At 41.6% G+C, this 15,332-nt stretch overlaps 1 protein-coding gene across 2 annotated transcripts in view; it reads left to right on the top strand.

The window, feature by feature from the left end:
* The window catches only part of BPHL (biphenyl hydrolase like), a 42,607-nt gene that overhangs the window by 18,745 nt on the left and 8,530 nt on the right, over window positions 1-15,332 (top strand). For both annotated transcript variants that reach the window (XM_060189152.1, XM_007522197.3), the window contains one exon: window positions 2,941-3,064. In XM_060189152.1, coding sequence (XP_060045135.1) covers window positions 2,941-3,064 — 124 coding nt within the window. The remainder of the gene's footprint in view (window positions 1-2,940; window positions 3,065-15,332) is intronic.

Raw genomic sequence — 15,332 nt, 5'->3', positions numbered from 1 at the left:
ACTATAACAAATACTCCTCTTTGGTGGGGATGTTGTTAGTGGGAAAAGGCAAGCTTGTGGAGGACAGAAAAATCTCTAGACCTTCTGTTCAGACTTTCTGTAAACTTAGCACTCTAAAAAATAATATCTATTTAAGAAGGAAGAGAAAGGGGAAGGAAAATGTTACAATGTAGAAGATCCAGCAATGTATAAATCATTATATAGCAAAATGCTAGTAAACTACATATCTTCTATACGAATTACTTGGACAGGAGCCCTTTTTCATAATTGCTCACTCAAGTTTATGGATGCTCAGTTAACCATAAAGTTACACGGCTTTGGAATTAGACCTGAGTTTCAATTCTGGCGCTGCCACTTGGCTTACTACTAGAGTGAGTTCAGGTAGATTGTTTAGATTGTATAAACTGTAGCTTCCTATGTGTGAACAGGGGATGGTATTGTCTACGTCATAAAGTTGATATGAGGTTTAGATGAGGTTATATATGTTTGACTTTGGCACAATACCAAGTACAGAATAGTCACTTAATAAAAACTCACTATTATTGTTTTATGAGTTTTGATTTACAAATAATTTTACACATTATATGAATTAAAATAGGGCAGCGGAAACAGCATAATGGTTATGCAAAAAAAACTTTTATGCCTGAGGCTCTGAGGTCCCAGGTACAAACTCCTGCACCACCATAGGCAAAAGCTGAGCAGTGATCTGGTCTCTAAAATAAATTAATAAAATGGTTTTTTTTTAATGAGTTGAAACATATAACATAAATGTTTTACTGATCAAATCATTTACATAGCTCCCATTATGAAGTAAACCATTCAGTGATTTTATCGTTTCTATTGCCTCCAGGGTTATCACTTGGGCTCAATGCCAACACTACAAATCCACTGCTCCTGTCACCCCCACCCCCCCCCCCCCCCCGCTTTATTGGATAGGACAGAGAGAAACTGAGAGGATAGGGGAAGATAGATAGATAAAGAGAGAGAGAGAGAAACAGATACTTGCAGACCTGCTGCATCACTTGTGAAATGACCTCCCCCCACTTACCCCAGCAGCAGGGAGCTGGGGACTCAAACTTGGATCCTTGAGTGGGTCCTTGCGCTTTGTATCATGTGCGCGTAATCTGGTGCACCACCACCCAGCTCCCAGTGGTTTTATCTTTACTTATCATTTGATGGTACCATAGGCACATGCATGTCATATCAGGAATATTTCAGAGACTTGGGGGAGCATTTCACTGCTTAGCCATCATGCCCAAACTCTGTGGGCTGGTTTCCAACTTTCTTGGAACTGTTCAGCTTTTTTCTAACTTAGGCAGAATATGGGACATGGAAAAGAAGGAAATGAAGGGAAAAGGAAAAGAGAACAAAGTAGAAGAAGCTAGGTATCTTCTGAGTGCCAGGAAATTTAGCGGTGGTACCTATTAGCTATAGCATAACTGTGGTTACACCTGTCTGACTGAGGAGGAGACTGAAGATCAGAGCAGTTATGGAACTGCCAAGAGTTCACAAAGAAAATAGCAGAGGGGGAATTGGATCCCACTTTATGTCATATTTGTCATAGAGAGGTTGTTATAAATGGAATTGAGTAGTTCACAATCTCTCAAAAATGTGTCGGTAAGGAATGTCATAGAGGCAGAAGGGATGAAGACATAGTTACTTACCTTGTGTGCATTGAAACTTCACGGTCATGTATATATGCTTTGAGGATTAGCTGAGGCCCAAAGTTCCATTGTTTCAAAGAAAAAGGATTTTAAGGATCAGCAAAATAGCTCATTTAGAGAGAGTACCCTACTTTATCATGTGCAAGGCCCTGGCTTGAGCCCATTCCCCACCACTCTAAGGGAAGCTTTTGATGCTGTTGTTTCTATATTTTTCTGTCTGCCTCTCTGTCTTCCTTTTTTTTTTTTTTTTTTTTGCCCCCAGGGTTATTGCTGGGTCTCAGTGCCTGCACTATGAATCCACTGCTCCTGTAGGCTATTTTTTCTCCTTTTGTTTCCCTTGTTATTATTGTTGTTATTGTTCTCCTTGTTGGATAGGACAGAGAAAAATCGAGAGAGATGGGGAAGACAGAGAGGGGGCAAGAAAGATAGAGACCTGCAGACCTGCTTCACCGCCTGTGAAGTGACCCCCTGCAAGTGGGGAGCCAGGGGCTCAAACAGGGATCTTTATGCAGTCCTTGTGCTTTGCACCATGTGTGCTTAACCCGCTGCACTACTGCTACCGCCCGGCCCCCTGTTTTACTCTTTATATCTGAAAAAAAAAAAAGAAAAACTTGGTCAAGAGCAATGAAACCTTGGAGACTACCAAAATAAAAAGGAAATCTTTACAGATACTAAGCATCTTCCATGGCTCTACAAACTGGGGAATTTCTATGTAATAGTTTTAAAAAATGTTACATAGGTTTTTTTTCCTACTATTTTATATGAATGATTAATATAAATCAGGTGAAAACTGCTTGTTTACTAGTAAAGCTTTAAAAAAATACACAAAGGAGTCAGGTGGTGGCACACCTGTTTGAGCGTACACAGTACCATGTGGAAGGACCCAGGTTTGAGCCCCTGCTCCCCACCTACTGGGGTATGCTTCACAAGCAGTAATGCAGGCCTGAAGGTGTCTTTCTTTCTCCCCCTCTATCTTCTTCTACCATCTCAATGTCTCTCTGTCCTATCAAATAAAATAGAAAAAAAAAAAAGAAGAAAAAGGGGGGACTGCCTGTTGTAACCATGGTAGCAATTAAAAAATATAATACACAGAAGGAAACACAATGTTAGGGTTAAAGGCTGTAAGGCCTCTCAGACCCCATCTAACCCAAACCACTCTTTACAGACCCAGAGGGACACTGAGAGCCAGAGTATGTGACTACCCTGTATTAATCTGTTGCTCCACTGCTCTTTGTGGAATGGTTATGTAAACTAGAGTCTGCTCTTTGTCCTTCAGGGAATATCTGCCGACACTTGCTGCCCATGGTTCAATGTCCCACTTTAATTGTGCATGGAGAAAAAGATCCTCTGGTTCCAAGGTTCCATGCTGACTTCATACACAAACATGTGCGCGGGTCCCGGTAAGTCCGTTCCCATCTCTGTTGTGAAGCTTGTGTCTCAGAGGCTTTGGGCACACACAGGATGCCTTATAAGGACTAGAAACATGAAGTTAGAGGTTTTAAGGTATACCCCCATGCCCATTTTACCAATGTTGGTAAATAGTACCAACTGTATTTAGCATCAGAGAAAGAGGAGTGTGAAAGAGCCTTGACTTATGGGTAACCAGTACTAGGAAAGAAATGAATTCCCAGAGAAACATCTCTTATCTTTGATTTTAAGACAAATGTGTTAATAGGTACAAAGTTCTATAATGTTGGTGATGATTTAAATTTATAGACATTGTTAACTTAAACAATTTTATATAATTGAGGGATTTTTCAGATTTATAATTATAAAGGTGCTGGCTGCCTAATAAATAGTATTTGTCAAATAAAAGATAAAAACAAAGGTCAGGAAGATAGTATAGTGGCTATGCAAAAGATTTATGACTGAGGCTCCTAGGTTCCAGGTTCAGAGCAGTATTTGGGCAGGAAAGAGAGAGGCAGGGAGAGTCTGTGACTTCCCTCCAATTAAAATACTTTTGTTATTAACATTTTTTAGTGTTTTTCCTGTTTAGTGATTTTTTTTTATTTTCCCTTTTGTTACCTTTGTTGTTGTTGTTTTTTTTCATTGTTGTCATGTTATTATTATTGATGTCATCATTGTTGGATAGGACAGAGAGAAATGGAGAGAGGAGGGGAGGACAGAGAGGGGGAGAGAAAGATAGACACCTGCAGACCTGCTTCACCACCTATGAAGCGACTCCCTCTGCAGGTGGGGAGCCAGGGGCTCGAACCAGGATCCTTACACCGGTCTTTGTGCTTTGCGCCTGTTTAGTGCTTTTTAACATAGATAAAATCACATTCTGTACCCACCTCTGAATCCTCCTTTTTTTCTACCTAGAATTATATTTTAAACTTCTCATGTTATTTCAGTTTTAATTATGTAAATGTCACATAAGAAACCTGTAACTTAGAATCACAAAATACCAACATCTACCAACCTTCACTGGTGGCTTACTTGATCAAGTGGCAGACACATATTACTTAGTTTTTGCATTCTTATTTCTGCCAACCAGCCTTGGACATCATAGAACCTTGTAAGATATGTCAGCAGAAATTCTGTCCCTGAGTCCATACATTTCTGTATGGAATCGAAATTTATATTTCAAAGCCTCACTGAGGTTGGGGATTAGCTCATCTGGTAAAAGTATAACCCTAACCATCTATAAAACCCTAGGTTTGAACCCCAGCAATACATAGAGGCACCATGGGGTATTGTCTCTCCTTCTCTCTCTTTTCCCTCTATCTCTTGCCCTACTTCTTTCTCTCTAAAAAATGAGAAGGTTGGGAGTTGGGTGGTAGCACAGCGGGTTAAGTCCACATGGCACAAAGTGCAAGGACTGGCATAAGGATCCCGGTTCGAGCCTCCAGTTCTCCACCTACAGGGGAGTCGCTTCACAGGCAGTGAAGCAGGTCTGCAGGTGTCTGTCTTTCTCTCACCCTCTCTGTCTTCCCCTCCTCTATCCATTTCTTTCCGTCCTATCCAACAATAATGACATCAATAACAACAACAATAATAACTACAACAACAATAAAAAGACAACAAGGGCAACAAAAGGGGAAATAAATAAATAAATAAAATTTTTTAATGAGAAGGTTGAGTATTGTGAATTCACAAGACCCTGAATTCCTTCATATATTTCTGGCACCAAATAAAGACAAAGAAATAAATACTCTGACTGGCACAGGAACCAACTTTTGTTGGTACTTCTATCAAGGTAAAAATTCAAAGTTGAGTAAAATCAAAATTTTCTTTGTATATGATGTATACATATTCTGAGTGATAAATGAAGAGTTACAAGGAGATAGGGACCTGATTATTATTATTATTATTGGTAGGTAAACACATTGGAAAGTAAGTATCCAAGTGAGGCCTTGACCCCTCCAAAGGGATGTCAATTAATTCTATAGTAATTTCAGAGATTCTGCCACTACTTAGGATATCTTTGGGAGCATCTGGAATTCTTTTGAAATGGTTTTATTGGTGACCTAAGAAAATCTCTCTCTGTTCTTCCCCTCCGCCTTTCCCTCCATGAGGTTTATGGTGATGCTTCTTTGCCTACTGCTACCTAGTGAGCATGGTCAGCAGTGGTTCCTGCCCTTAGGTTTCTACAATGCAGCAGGGAAAGCAGCTTCAGACACAGTTCTACTATATCCTAACCATATTATTCCATCATATATTTTAACAAACTTCTCAGGGATTTTTTTTAATATAGAGGATGTACTGATTCTGCAATAAAATATAATTACTGTAAGTTGTATAATTTCTATATCTGTATAGAATTGTATATATTTTTCTTTTTATGGTAATGAATCCAGGATGTTGCTCCTGTGTGGCCTTTAAAAAAAAAAAGATGGAAGCGGGTCAGTAGCACAGTGGGTTAAGCGCAGGTGGCGCAAAACACAAGGACCAGCATAAAGATCCTGGTCAGAGCTCCCGACTCCCCACCTGTGGAGGCGGGGGTCACTTCACAAGTGGTGAAACAGGTCTGGAGGTGTCTATTTTTCTCTTCCTCTCTCTGTCTTCCCCTGCTCTCTCCATTTCTCTCTGTTCTATCCAACAACGATGACAATAAAACAACAAGCGCAACAAAAGGGAATAAATAAATATTAAAAAAAAAAGACCTAGGGAGTCAGGCAGTAACACAGCAGGTTAAGCACAGGTGGTACAAAGTGCAAGGACTGGTTGGTATAAGGATCCCGGTTCAAACCCCTGGCTCCCCACCTGCAGAGGAGTCGCTTCACAAGTGGTGAAGCAGGTCTGCAGGTGTCTTTCTCTCCCCCTCTCTGTCTTCCCCTCCTCTCTCCATTTCTGTCTGTCCTATCCAACAATAACTGCATCAATAACAACAACAATAAAAAAACAAGGGCAACAAAAGGGAATAAATAAATTTTTTTTTTTAAATCTATATTTCTTTAGAGGTTGGGGATGCTTCCCGTGGTGCATCCCGTGAGTACCCATTCATTGGGGAAACTGACGATCCTTCCTAGCCGACTGAATCCACATGGATCCCAGTCACTTTCAAAGCCAGCAACAAGCAGCTCCTGATGCTGTTGACTGGCTACGGAAGAAGGGCAAATGCTAGAAGAAGAGGTTGGGGAAAGAGGAAAATGAGGAAGATCTAAACACTAAATCACTATTCCACCATCTGTAAAGTTCCATTGGTATTCCCTATGATACTCCCATAGGATGCCAAGCATCAAACTCAGGATTTAAGGCATGGTACGGGGTGCATTCTACCTGCTAAGCCACTTCTGTTACTAAGAATTCTGCAACTATTGCTGGTAGTCTGTGAGGCAATAAGTAGACACACACAAGACTGATGACAACAACAACAAACAAAAGTTATAGAGTACATTTATTTTTTTGGCTAAAGAAGGAAAGAGGAGCTGAGATGTTTGGAAAAATACTTTCTTGCCCAAATGACTGAGGAACTACTAATTTATAGTAATACATTTTCACTAAGCACTAACAGAGAAGTACAGTGGGGTGTGGAAATGTTGCATATGAGCTGGATGTACTCTTTAAGGACAGTGGAGGTGTGGAAACTGCCTGGGTGCTTCTGTGTCTTAGGACAATGGGATGTGCTCTATTCAAGGCGTTTCAAATATTTCAGAAAGACTTAGAAGTGGAGGGCTAGGAATCTGAGACTTAGGACATGGATTCAAGCCCCTGGTCACTACCTGCAGGGGGAGAGCTTTGCAAGTGGTGAAGCAGGGCTGCAGATGTCTCTCTCTCTCTCTCCCCTATCTCCCCCTCCCCTCTCAATTTCTGTCTCTATCCAACAATAATAATAATAAAATGTCTAAGTCTGTTTTTCAAATGGGAATATCAAGACCAAAAGATATTAAGTAACCACTAAGGTTACATAGTTACTAAATGATAAATTATAGATTTTTTTCTCCTAAAATAAGTGCTCCTTTCCTCCCACCTTCAACACAGATGCCTCTTATAAACATCTTTTTATTTTAATGTGAAGGTAAGATGCCTGGAATATATACAAAATGACCTGGTTAACTGTCTTGTAACTTCAGAAGTGACAGGCTTTGGCACACTGTTGCTCAGTAAATGCAGTATGTTCCCTTAGAGAGCCAGCCAGGCTTAATAAAAGTCTGCTAGAAAGTTTAATTTGGAGATTCTGTTCCAGATCCATCTCCTAGCAACAGAATACATCAACATAGAGAAAAATATTTCCCTACCACTCCTTTGTAACTTGTTTTAGTAGACTATTTTTTCAAAGATTATTTTCTTAGAACTATATTCTTTGGCACAGATTAATTGGAGAGAAAATGTCACTGGCTGTGACTGACTCCAGTTGACTTGTGTCTGCCACCTAGTGCCTTCCTATGCTTAAGGAGCCCTTCATGTTGGGCAGGAATCTTATTGTGAATTTGAGTGTTTTTCTTTTGAACCCCACAGGGTGGGGAAGGAAGTGCCAAAGTCCTACTGTAAGTCTACACACTGAGCCATCTGACCGCAGAGCAACAACTCAGAGTGTAGTTAGTTTCCAGTGAAGTTGATATTTCATTTCCCTGCCAGGTGGATTTATAATTAAAGACATAGTCTATCCCTTCAAAGATTGTGCCAACAAATAGACATCGTGTATGAAACAAATGCCTTTCTCTCCTCAGAAAGAGGCCTAGTGAAGGGGTGGTGCTGTTCTGCAGGCCTGCTTCCTGCTTATGTTAATTTCTCTCTTTTCTTTCTCTGTGGAAGAGTGATAAAATCTCCTGGAAGCAAAGAGGCTTGAGAGATCATTCAAGTTCAGCGATTTTTAAATTTGGTTTTAGGCAGTTAAACCCTGCCTCTTAACAATCTCTTAAGCAGCCGTCTAAAATATAAACAAAAACCAGGAGAACTGCTCTGATTATAGCAGTGTCTGTGAAGGGCTGTAGATGACATTTTCTCCCCATGTCCTCACATGGTCTTCCCTCCTTGGGTCTGTGCCCAAAGCTTCTTCTAAGGACACTGGTTATACTGGATTAGGGCCCATCCAATATGACTTAAGTAGCATAAGTATCTCTTCAAAAAAATCTTTCTCCAAATGCCATCACACTCTGCATTACAAGGGTTTAGAACCTTTAACAAATGCATTTTGAGGGAGTCAGGCAGTAGCACAGTGGGTTAAGCGCACCTGCTGTGAAGCGCAAGGATAGATGTAAGGATCCTGGTTCCCCACCTGCAGGAGAGTCGCTTTACTAGCAGTGAAGCAGGTCTGCTGGTGTCTGTCTTTCTCTCCCCCTCTCTGTCTTCCCCTCCTCTCTACATTTCTCTCTGTCCTACCCAACAGCAATGGCATCAATAACAACAACAATAAAAACTACAACAATAAAACAAGGGCAACAAAAGGGAATAAATAAATATTAAAAAACAAATGCATTTTGAGAGCACACAGTTCAGTGTGCTTAACAGTATTTTTCTGAGGAGGTCCTTGGATCTCAGAATGAGAGATCCAGCAGAGATCAGGGTCAAAGTTTCAGACCCAGACGCACATGACTAGTATATCCCAAATCTTACCCCTTTCTCTGACTTAGCAGGTGTGCTCCTCCTTTGGGCCACACCTCAGCTGTCTTCACTTACTTTCTCTTCCAAGTAGCTACACATTTTATTTGTGCTTTTTAAAACAGCTACTAGTGCAATTTCCTGTTGAACACAGCACCAGTTGCCACAGGATGCTGTGTAGTACAGCTCAGTGTGTAATATTTGTGGAAAGAAAGTAAATGCAAGAGGCATGTAGAAGCCAAGTCTCCATGGCAGCTCAAGCTCAAAAAGTGTGATGTAGAGTCCAGCTGGTGTTGTAAGACCAGAGCTAAAGTGTCAGAGCAAGTGGGAACCATCAAGGGGCAAAATAGAGTTTGCAGAGTTACCACTTTGGGCTCAATGATGGCTAAAGGGGAGAGTCTCATTGGAAAGGTAGTCTTATCTGCAGCCAGATTCTACAATTTGGAGTCCTGGGTACATTCCTTTTTTTTTTTTTTTTCTGATTGAATAATGATCAGCAAGACTATAGGATAAGAGGGATACAATTCCACAAAGTTCCCACCACCACAGTTCCATATCCCATCCCCATCCATTGGAAGCTTTTCTATTCTTTATCTCTCTGGGAGTATGGACCCAGGATCATTATGGGGTACAGAAGGTGGAAGGTCTCTGTTTCTCCGCTGGTCACGGGCATTGACAGGTTGATCCATACTCCCATCCTGTTTCTATCTTTTCCTAGTGGGGCAGGGTTCAGGGGAGGTGGGGTTCTAGGACACATAGGTGAGGTTGTCTGCCCAGGTAACTCAGGTTGGCATCATGGTAGCATCTGGAACCTGGTGGCTGAAAAAGAGTCAACATATAAAACCAAACAAATTGTTGACTAATCATGAACCTAAAGGCAAGAATATTGCAGTTGAAGATTTGGGGTCTCCGTTATGGAAAAAAGCTTGTAGGTATATTCCAGGGGGCCTATGACTTTACTAATTTTTTTCCTGAGCCCAACAGCTAATATGCAGGTGGGCTAAAAGTATTGACTGGGGAGATGATGTCAGAGTTGGAAATAGGACTAGTAAGCTGTACCAGGGAAAGTAACACCCAGATATGGGAAAAGCATATAAGTATCATTAACTGTTGTATGCTTTACATTGGGTTGTTCTAGCTCTCCCCCTGCCAAGAAAATTGGATCAGTCCTGCTAGTTTCGCGGGCCCGCTTGGCCCCGCCCCAAGGAACCCCGAGAGAGTTCCAGAGTTCCAGAGTTAGAGAGTTCTTGGCGCCGCCGCGGGGAAAGAGGCAGCAGAGTTCTGTTTGGTGATTAGTTTGGTTTAGTTTATGAATTGTTGTTCCTGAATAAAGAAATACAGCTTCCCTGCCCAGCCGTATGTCTCTGGTCGTCTCTGTTACCCGCCCGTGAAGCTAGCCCAGCCAGCTGGAGCCTCCGAATTTTAACAACAATTAACTGTAAACACCATTGATTTTATCTGGGGCCTGTGTAACCACTGCATCTCTATAATTGTGAGCTCACATTCCATGGTCGTATCTAGAAACATTCTAGGCTGCACTCATTGCAGGACCTATCTTCTTTGAATGGCAGAGTATGTTGACCCAACCTCTTTTTGAAGAATGGGGCATTCCCTACCATTGTTGATCCACACTGAGGGCAAGGTACTGTAGAGACCCACAGGAGGGTCCACGATGCGGTTCCTGATGAAGATAACCAGTAACACTGGAGAGAGGGATCAGTTAGAGGTCTAGGCCCATCATGTCTATGTGGGAATCCCAAGAATCTCTGACTAGGGCCCCAGATAATGGGGTGACTTGGTAGTGACCCAAAGAGCTGGGCACATTCTTATCAGTGGTAGTGAAGAATGACAGCAGGGGCCCCAGTCCAGGTGCTTTGTGTTGCCAGCTGTGCGCCCTAGGCAGTGTCCCTATAGCTCCATACCTGTTTCTTTACATGTGAATTGTGGATGAGAATATTTATTACCTTAAAAAAAGGCTTTGAGGCTTGAGTAAGAGAATATTTACACATTTATGAGCTCAGCTCAGAGTAGTTGACACTTGGTGAATGGAATGCTGGTATGGTATGATCAAGCCTCCAAGAGGTAGCCATGTATTTTTTTCTTAGTAAATCAGAAGCAGGGTGCCATCTGTCCCAACTCGCAGCACTATTGTTTTGTATAGGTATGTAGTCATAGTTATCCAGAAAAACAGAATCAACATGACAGAGGGGAGGAGATAAGGAGAGATGTATAGATAGATAGACAGACAGACAGACAGACAGTCTATAAAAACTAAAGAAATGACTCTTTCAATTACAGAGGCTGAGAAGTGGCAAGCTGGAGCCCTAAGAGAGTTAATGTAAAAAAGTTCCAGTTAACTCTAATGCCTGAAGAATCAAGACCTAGTGTTTCAGGGTCTGGGTGGTGGCTCACCCAGTTAAACACGAAGACCTGAGTTTGAGCCTCCTCTCCCCACCTGCTGGGGGGGATACTTCATAAGTGGTGAAGCAGGTCTACAGATATGTGCCTTTCACTCTATCTCCTCTCCCTCAATTTCTCTCTATCCTAGCTAGTAAAAAAAAATTAGAAAAAAAAAAAAAGGAAAAAGTGACTACCAGCAGTGGTGGATACATAGTGTTAGCACAAAGCCCTACCAATAACCCTGGGGAGAGAGAGAGATCTAGTGTTTCGATGTGAGTTCAAAAGCAAGAAAATGTTACTATTCAGTTCAAAACCATACAGGTAGGAGGAGTTCCCCCTTACTTGGGAGGTATCAACCTTTCTGTTCTATTCAAACTTTCAGTTGATTGGTTGAGACCCACTTAAGTGGGGAAGACAATCTACTTAACTCTGCTGATTTAAATGTTAGCTTCATCAAAAATCACCCAGGAATAATATATGACAAAAAAATCCTCTGGCACCTGTGACCCAGTCGAATTGGGGTAGAGCATAGTCCACCCTCTACAGAGGTAGTTCTCAGCCTTGCAGTGGGTTCACTGGTGGATGTGGCAACAGTGAGAGGTGACTGGGCTAGATGCTTTCCTCTCTTTGCATTTTGGGAAGGTGAAAAGCCTATACATTCTCCCAGGCTTTTCAGATCTGGCCACCAAAGGTAAGGTAGCCCAGGCCAGCAGGCAGGCCAGTGGGAGGTGCACCACTAGTAGGAGTGAAATTACTTGGACTGGATGAAAGAGTCTTGCTGCTGATATGGCATATTTGCACATAAGTTTGATAAAGGGAGCCGTATCTGGGGTAAGTCGACACTCTGGAAGGATACTACCTCAACCTCTCCTTCTAGACCTCTTCCAGCCAGAGAGGAATGGTAGGGCTGCAGAGTTATGTTCTCCTCACACTTCTGCCACTGCTCCAGATAACTTTTCCCTCATCTGCCATTCTTCATCCTAATTCTGCTTCTAGTTCCTTGCTTCAAATTGCTTTCTTCTGTGACCTGAGGGAAAGCAATCCAGTCTTCTCAGGCCCCCTTGTATGGTCAGGTTGCAAGATTAATCCAAATAGAATCAGCCTTGTCCTTACAAAGCAGAGTCCTTGTGTTTCAGAGAAAGAGTGAGGTTTCATCCTTTCTAGTTGCCTAGTAACTGTCCTTACCCAGGATAGTTTGTCAAATCTTTCTTCACGGGTAAGAATCCACTCATTGGAGTTAATTGAGATAGCCAATAGATGGAAATAAACTGTGCCTCCTAGCCACACTGGAGCATTTCATTAACAGATTCTACATAAGTAGAGCCTTGATGATGTCTCTGTATGTTGTAAAGTGCAGTATAAATTGAATAATAAAATGAGAGCAAACATTCTTTTGTTTACAGTGACTTCAGGCTACATATCTTTATGCATGGTCTCACCTTGTCTCAGAAAAAACTGTGCTGTCTCTATTGCTATTTCTATGTTCCAGATGAGGAACTGTTGCTTAGAGAATTTAACTTGTCAGTACAGACACTGTGCTGGTTGGACCAGACATACCATGACCTCATAAAGCTAAACCATTAACCATATGACATCATCTCCAGTTACATTCAGCCATGATCACACACACACACACACACACACACACACACAGACACACACACACACACACACACACACTTTCCTCATCCATCAGAAGGTTCTAAGCAGGTCTTTGAAATCTCTCTCTCTCTCTCTCTCTCTCTCCCTCCCTCTCCCTCTCCTCCCTCCCTCTCCCTCGCCTTCTCTCTTTCTCCATACATTTTATATATATATATATCTTTCAACAAGTATTTCCTAAGCACTTCTACTTTGGGAACTATACAGGGTGCTGGAGATACAATGGTGAGAAAAGAGAGAATGAAGTGTGCCATCTTGGAGCCAAGAGTCTGGTAGGGGAGGTGGATAGGGTCTGGGTCATCATACTCATGACTATAAGCCCCAGGGAGTTATTCTGTATAGATAGTGGGGTTGATCTGCAGTGGAGTTCAGAGGAGTTTCTCCCAGAAAGAAGGACTTGAGAAGAGATCAATGCAGAGCAGAGGGAATTCAGGTTAAGAGGCAGGATGAAAAGGATTCCAGAGAAAGACTTGTTCCTGCAAAGGTCAGGAAGTAGAAGCAGAATAGAAGGGCATATTAGGTCATCTGAAATCTCAACATAATAACTTGGCAAGGCTTTCTTCACACAACACTTAGAGCAGTAATCTGAGAAACTCTTGACAGCACAGAAGGAATCACTCTAAACATAAGCATTGCGGGGCTGGGGAGATAGCATAATGGTTATGCAAAAAGACTTTCATGCCTATGGTGCCAAAGACCCCATGTTTAAGTCCCAGCACCACCATAAGCTATAGCTGAGCGTTGCTCTGGTAAGGAAAAAAAGAGGAAAGGAACATTAATATTAAGTAAAAACCAATATTAAGTAAACCAATATTAAGTAAACCAATATTAAGTAAACCAATATTAAGTAAACCAATATTAAGTAAAAACCAACCTCCTTTTCTTTTTAATGTTTAGAAATATGGTTCTATTTGAAAGAAAGATGTCTCAATTAGAAGTTTGCTATCCCAGGGTCAGGCAGTGACACACCCGTGTTGCAATGCTCAAGGGATCTGGGTTCAAAGCCCCTACTCCCCACCTGAAGAGGGAAGGTTCACAAGTGGTGAAGCAGTCTTTCTTTTACTCCTTCTTTATTTTCCCCACCCTTCTCACTTTCTCTTTGTCCTATCAAGTCAAAGAGGGGGGAAGAAAAATGACCACTGAGTGCAGTAGATTCCTTATGTAACACCAAGCCCCAGAGATAATCCTGGTGACAATAAATAAATAAATAAATAAATAAATAAATAAATAAATAAATAAATTGCTATTTCTCACCCCTTCCCAAATGCCTGATCAGCCATGGGCTAGGGAGAACTTGCTGGAGAGAGTGAAGGCCAGTGGCCACATTCTCTCCTCCCACTCCTCAACCTCCCAGCTTTATCCCCTTGAAGGAGATCATTGCCTACCCATCATTCCATTTTTCTAAGATGGGTTTTTTTCATAAGGAACAGAAAGTCTAAGCTAACAAAGGGCTGTTGTTGCCATCTGGGCTCACATGACTTCAGAAGAAATACTTGAAAGTGAAACTGGGCCTCCTTTTAGCCTTCTGTTGTTAGTTTTAATCATGGAGGAAACCCTGGTACTTAGGACCAGCCTATTTAGTTTTCAATTAAAGCAAAAATGCTCACAGACTTACTGGCAACTTTATAGACTCATAAATAATTTAGATTCTTTTTTATTGCATCTAAAGTGAAGAATAAATGCTATAACACATTACTTATGGCCTGAATTTATCTGGGACTCTCAAGCTTATTTTGAAAGCTGCAGGACACTAGATTGATGAAGGAAAGGTACATTATGGGATTAATCTTTCTCCACCATCTCCTCACTCAGACAGAACATTCTTGAAGGACGGTCAGGCAGAGATAAAGTTACCACTGAATTTACCCAGTACAACTAGGCATAGTTTAACTCATCAAGAGATCTAGAATCGTATTGCTTTATTTCTAAAGGTGCCAAATGAATGAGAATCCTGTCCCAGCAAGTAGGAACCCCAGTTACCTGCTCAGAATGAAGCCTTGTGTTTGGTGTGGTGAATTTGCTACAAATTTTCCTGAAGAATGTGATTGTTAGAAAACCTCTGTCCAGGGACTCTGATTCCTTTGGCTATTGGGATGAAATCTAGGTCAGCAGAATTAATTGCTGTGTTGCCTTGACAGTTTTGATTTAATTCCTGTCTAATGTGATGTTGTTCCCCAAGAAAAATATGTCATAGGTTTAAGTGTAGTGAGTCCTGAGTCAGGCCTGAAGGAGAAAGGTGTTCTAAGGGCTTTGAAATGACTTCCAGAAGGGGTCAAGGAGAAGAGGATTTTCTTCATCTCAAATCATCCTCTATCTGTTTATCCAAGGTCAGAAATGTTCTAAGTGGAAATGCCTCAAAATAGGCTTCCCCTATTTTTAATGAAGGGGGACCTAGCTTTTATCTCCTTATGTGATATGAGTCATGCCAAGAGAAATGAGACTGCAATGAGGGGTCATGGTTGGTGTTTTTCCTCCCTTCCCTGGGCACATGAGGAAATGATAGAAATGGGGTAGGCTACTTGATAACCAGCTTGGCCACAGATTAGGATCTCTCAACTTCAGATCCGTGCTCAGTGCACACTAAAGGACATGCCATTCTGTGACCATTTACCATTCTTGACAGTT

Source organism: Erinaceus europaeus, chromosome 4 (genome assembly GCF_950295315.1).
Source record: "Erinaceus europaeus chromosome 4, mEriEur2.1, whole genome shotgun sequence".
In the NCBI taxonomy this organism is placed as follows: Eukaryota; Metazoa; Chordata; class Mammalia; order Eulipotyphla; family Erinaceidae; genus Erinaceus; species Erinaceus europaeus.
The sequence above is the reverse complement of the archived record's forward strand: the minus strand, read 5'-3'. Positions and strand labels throughout refer to the sequence as shown.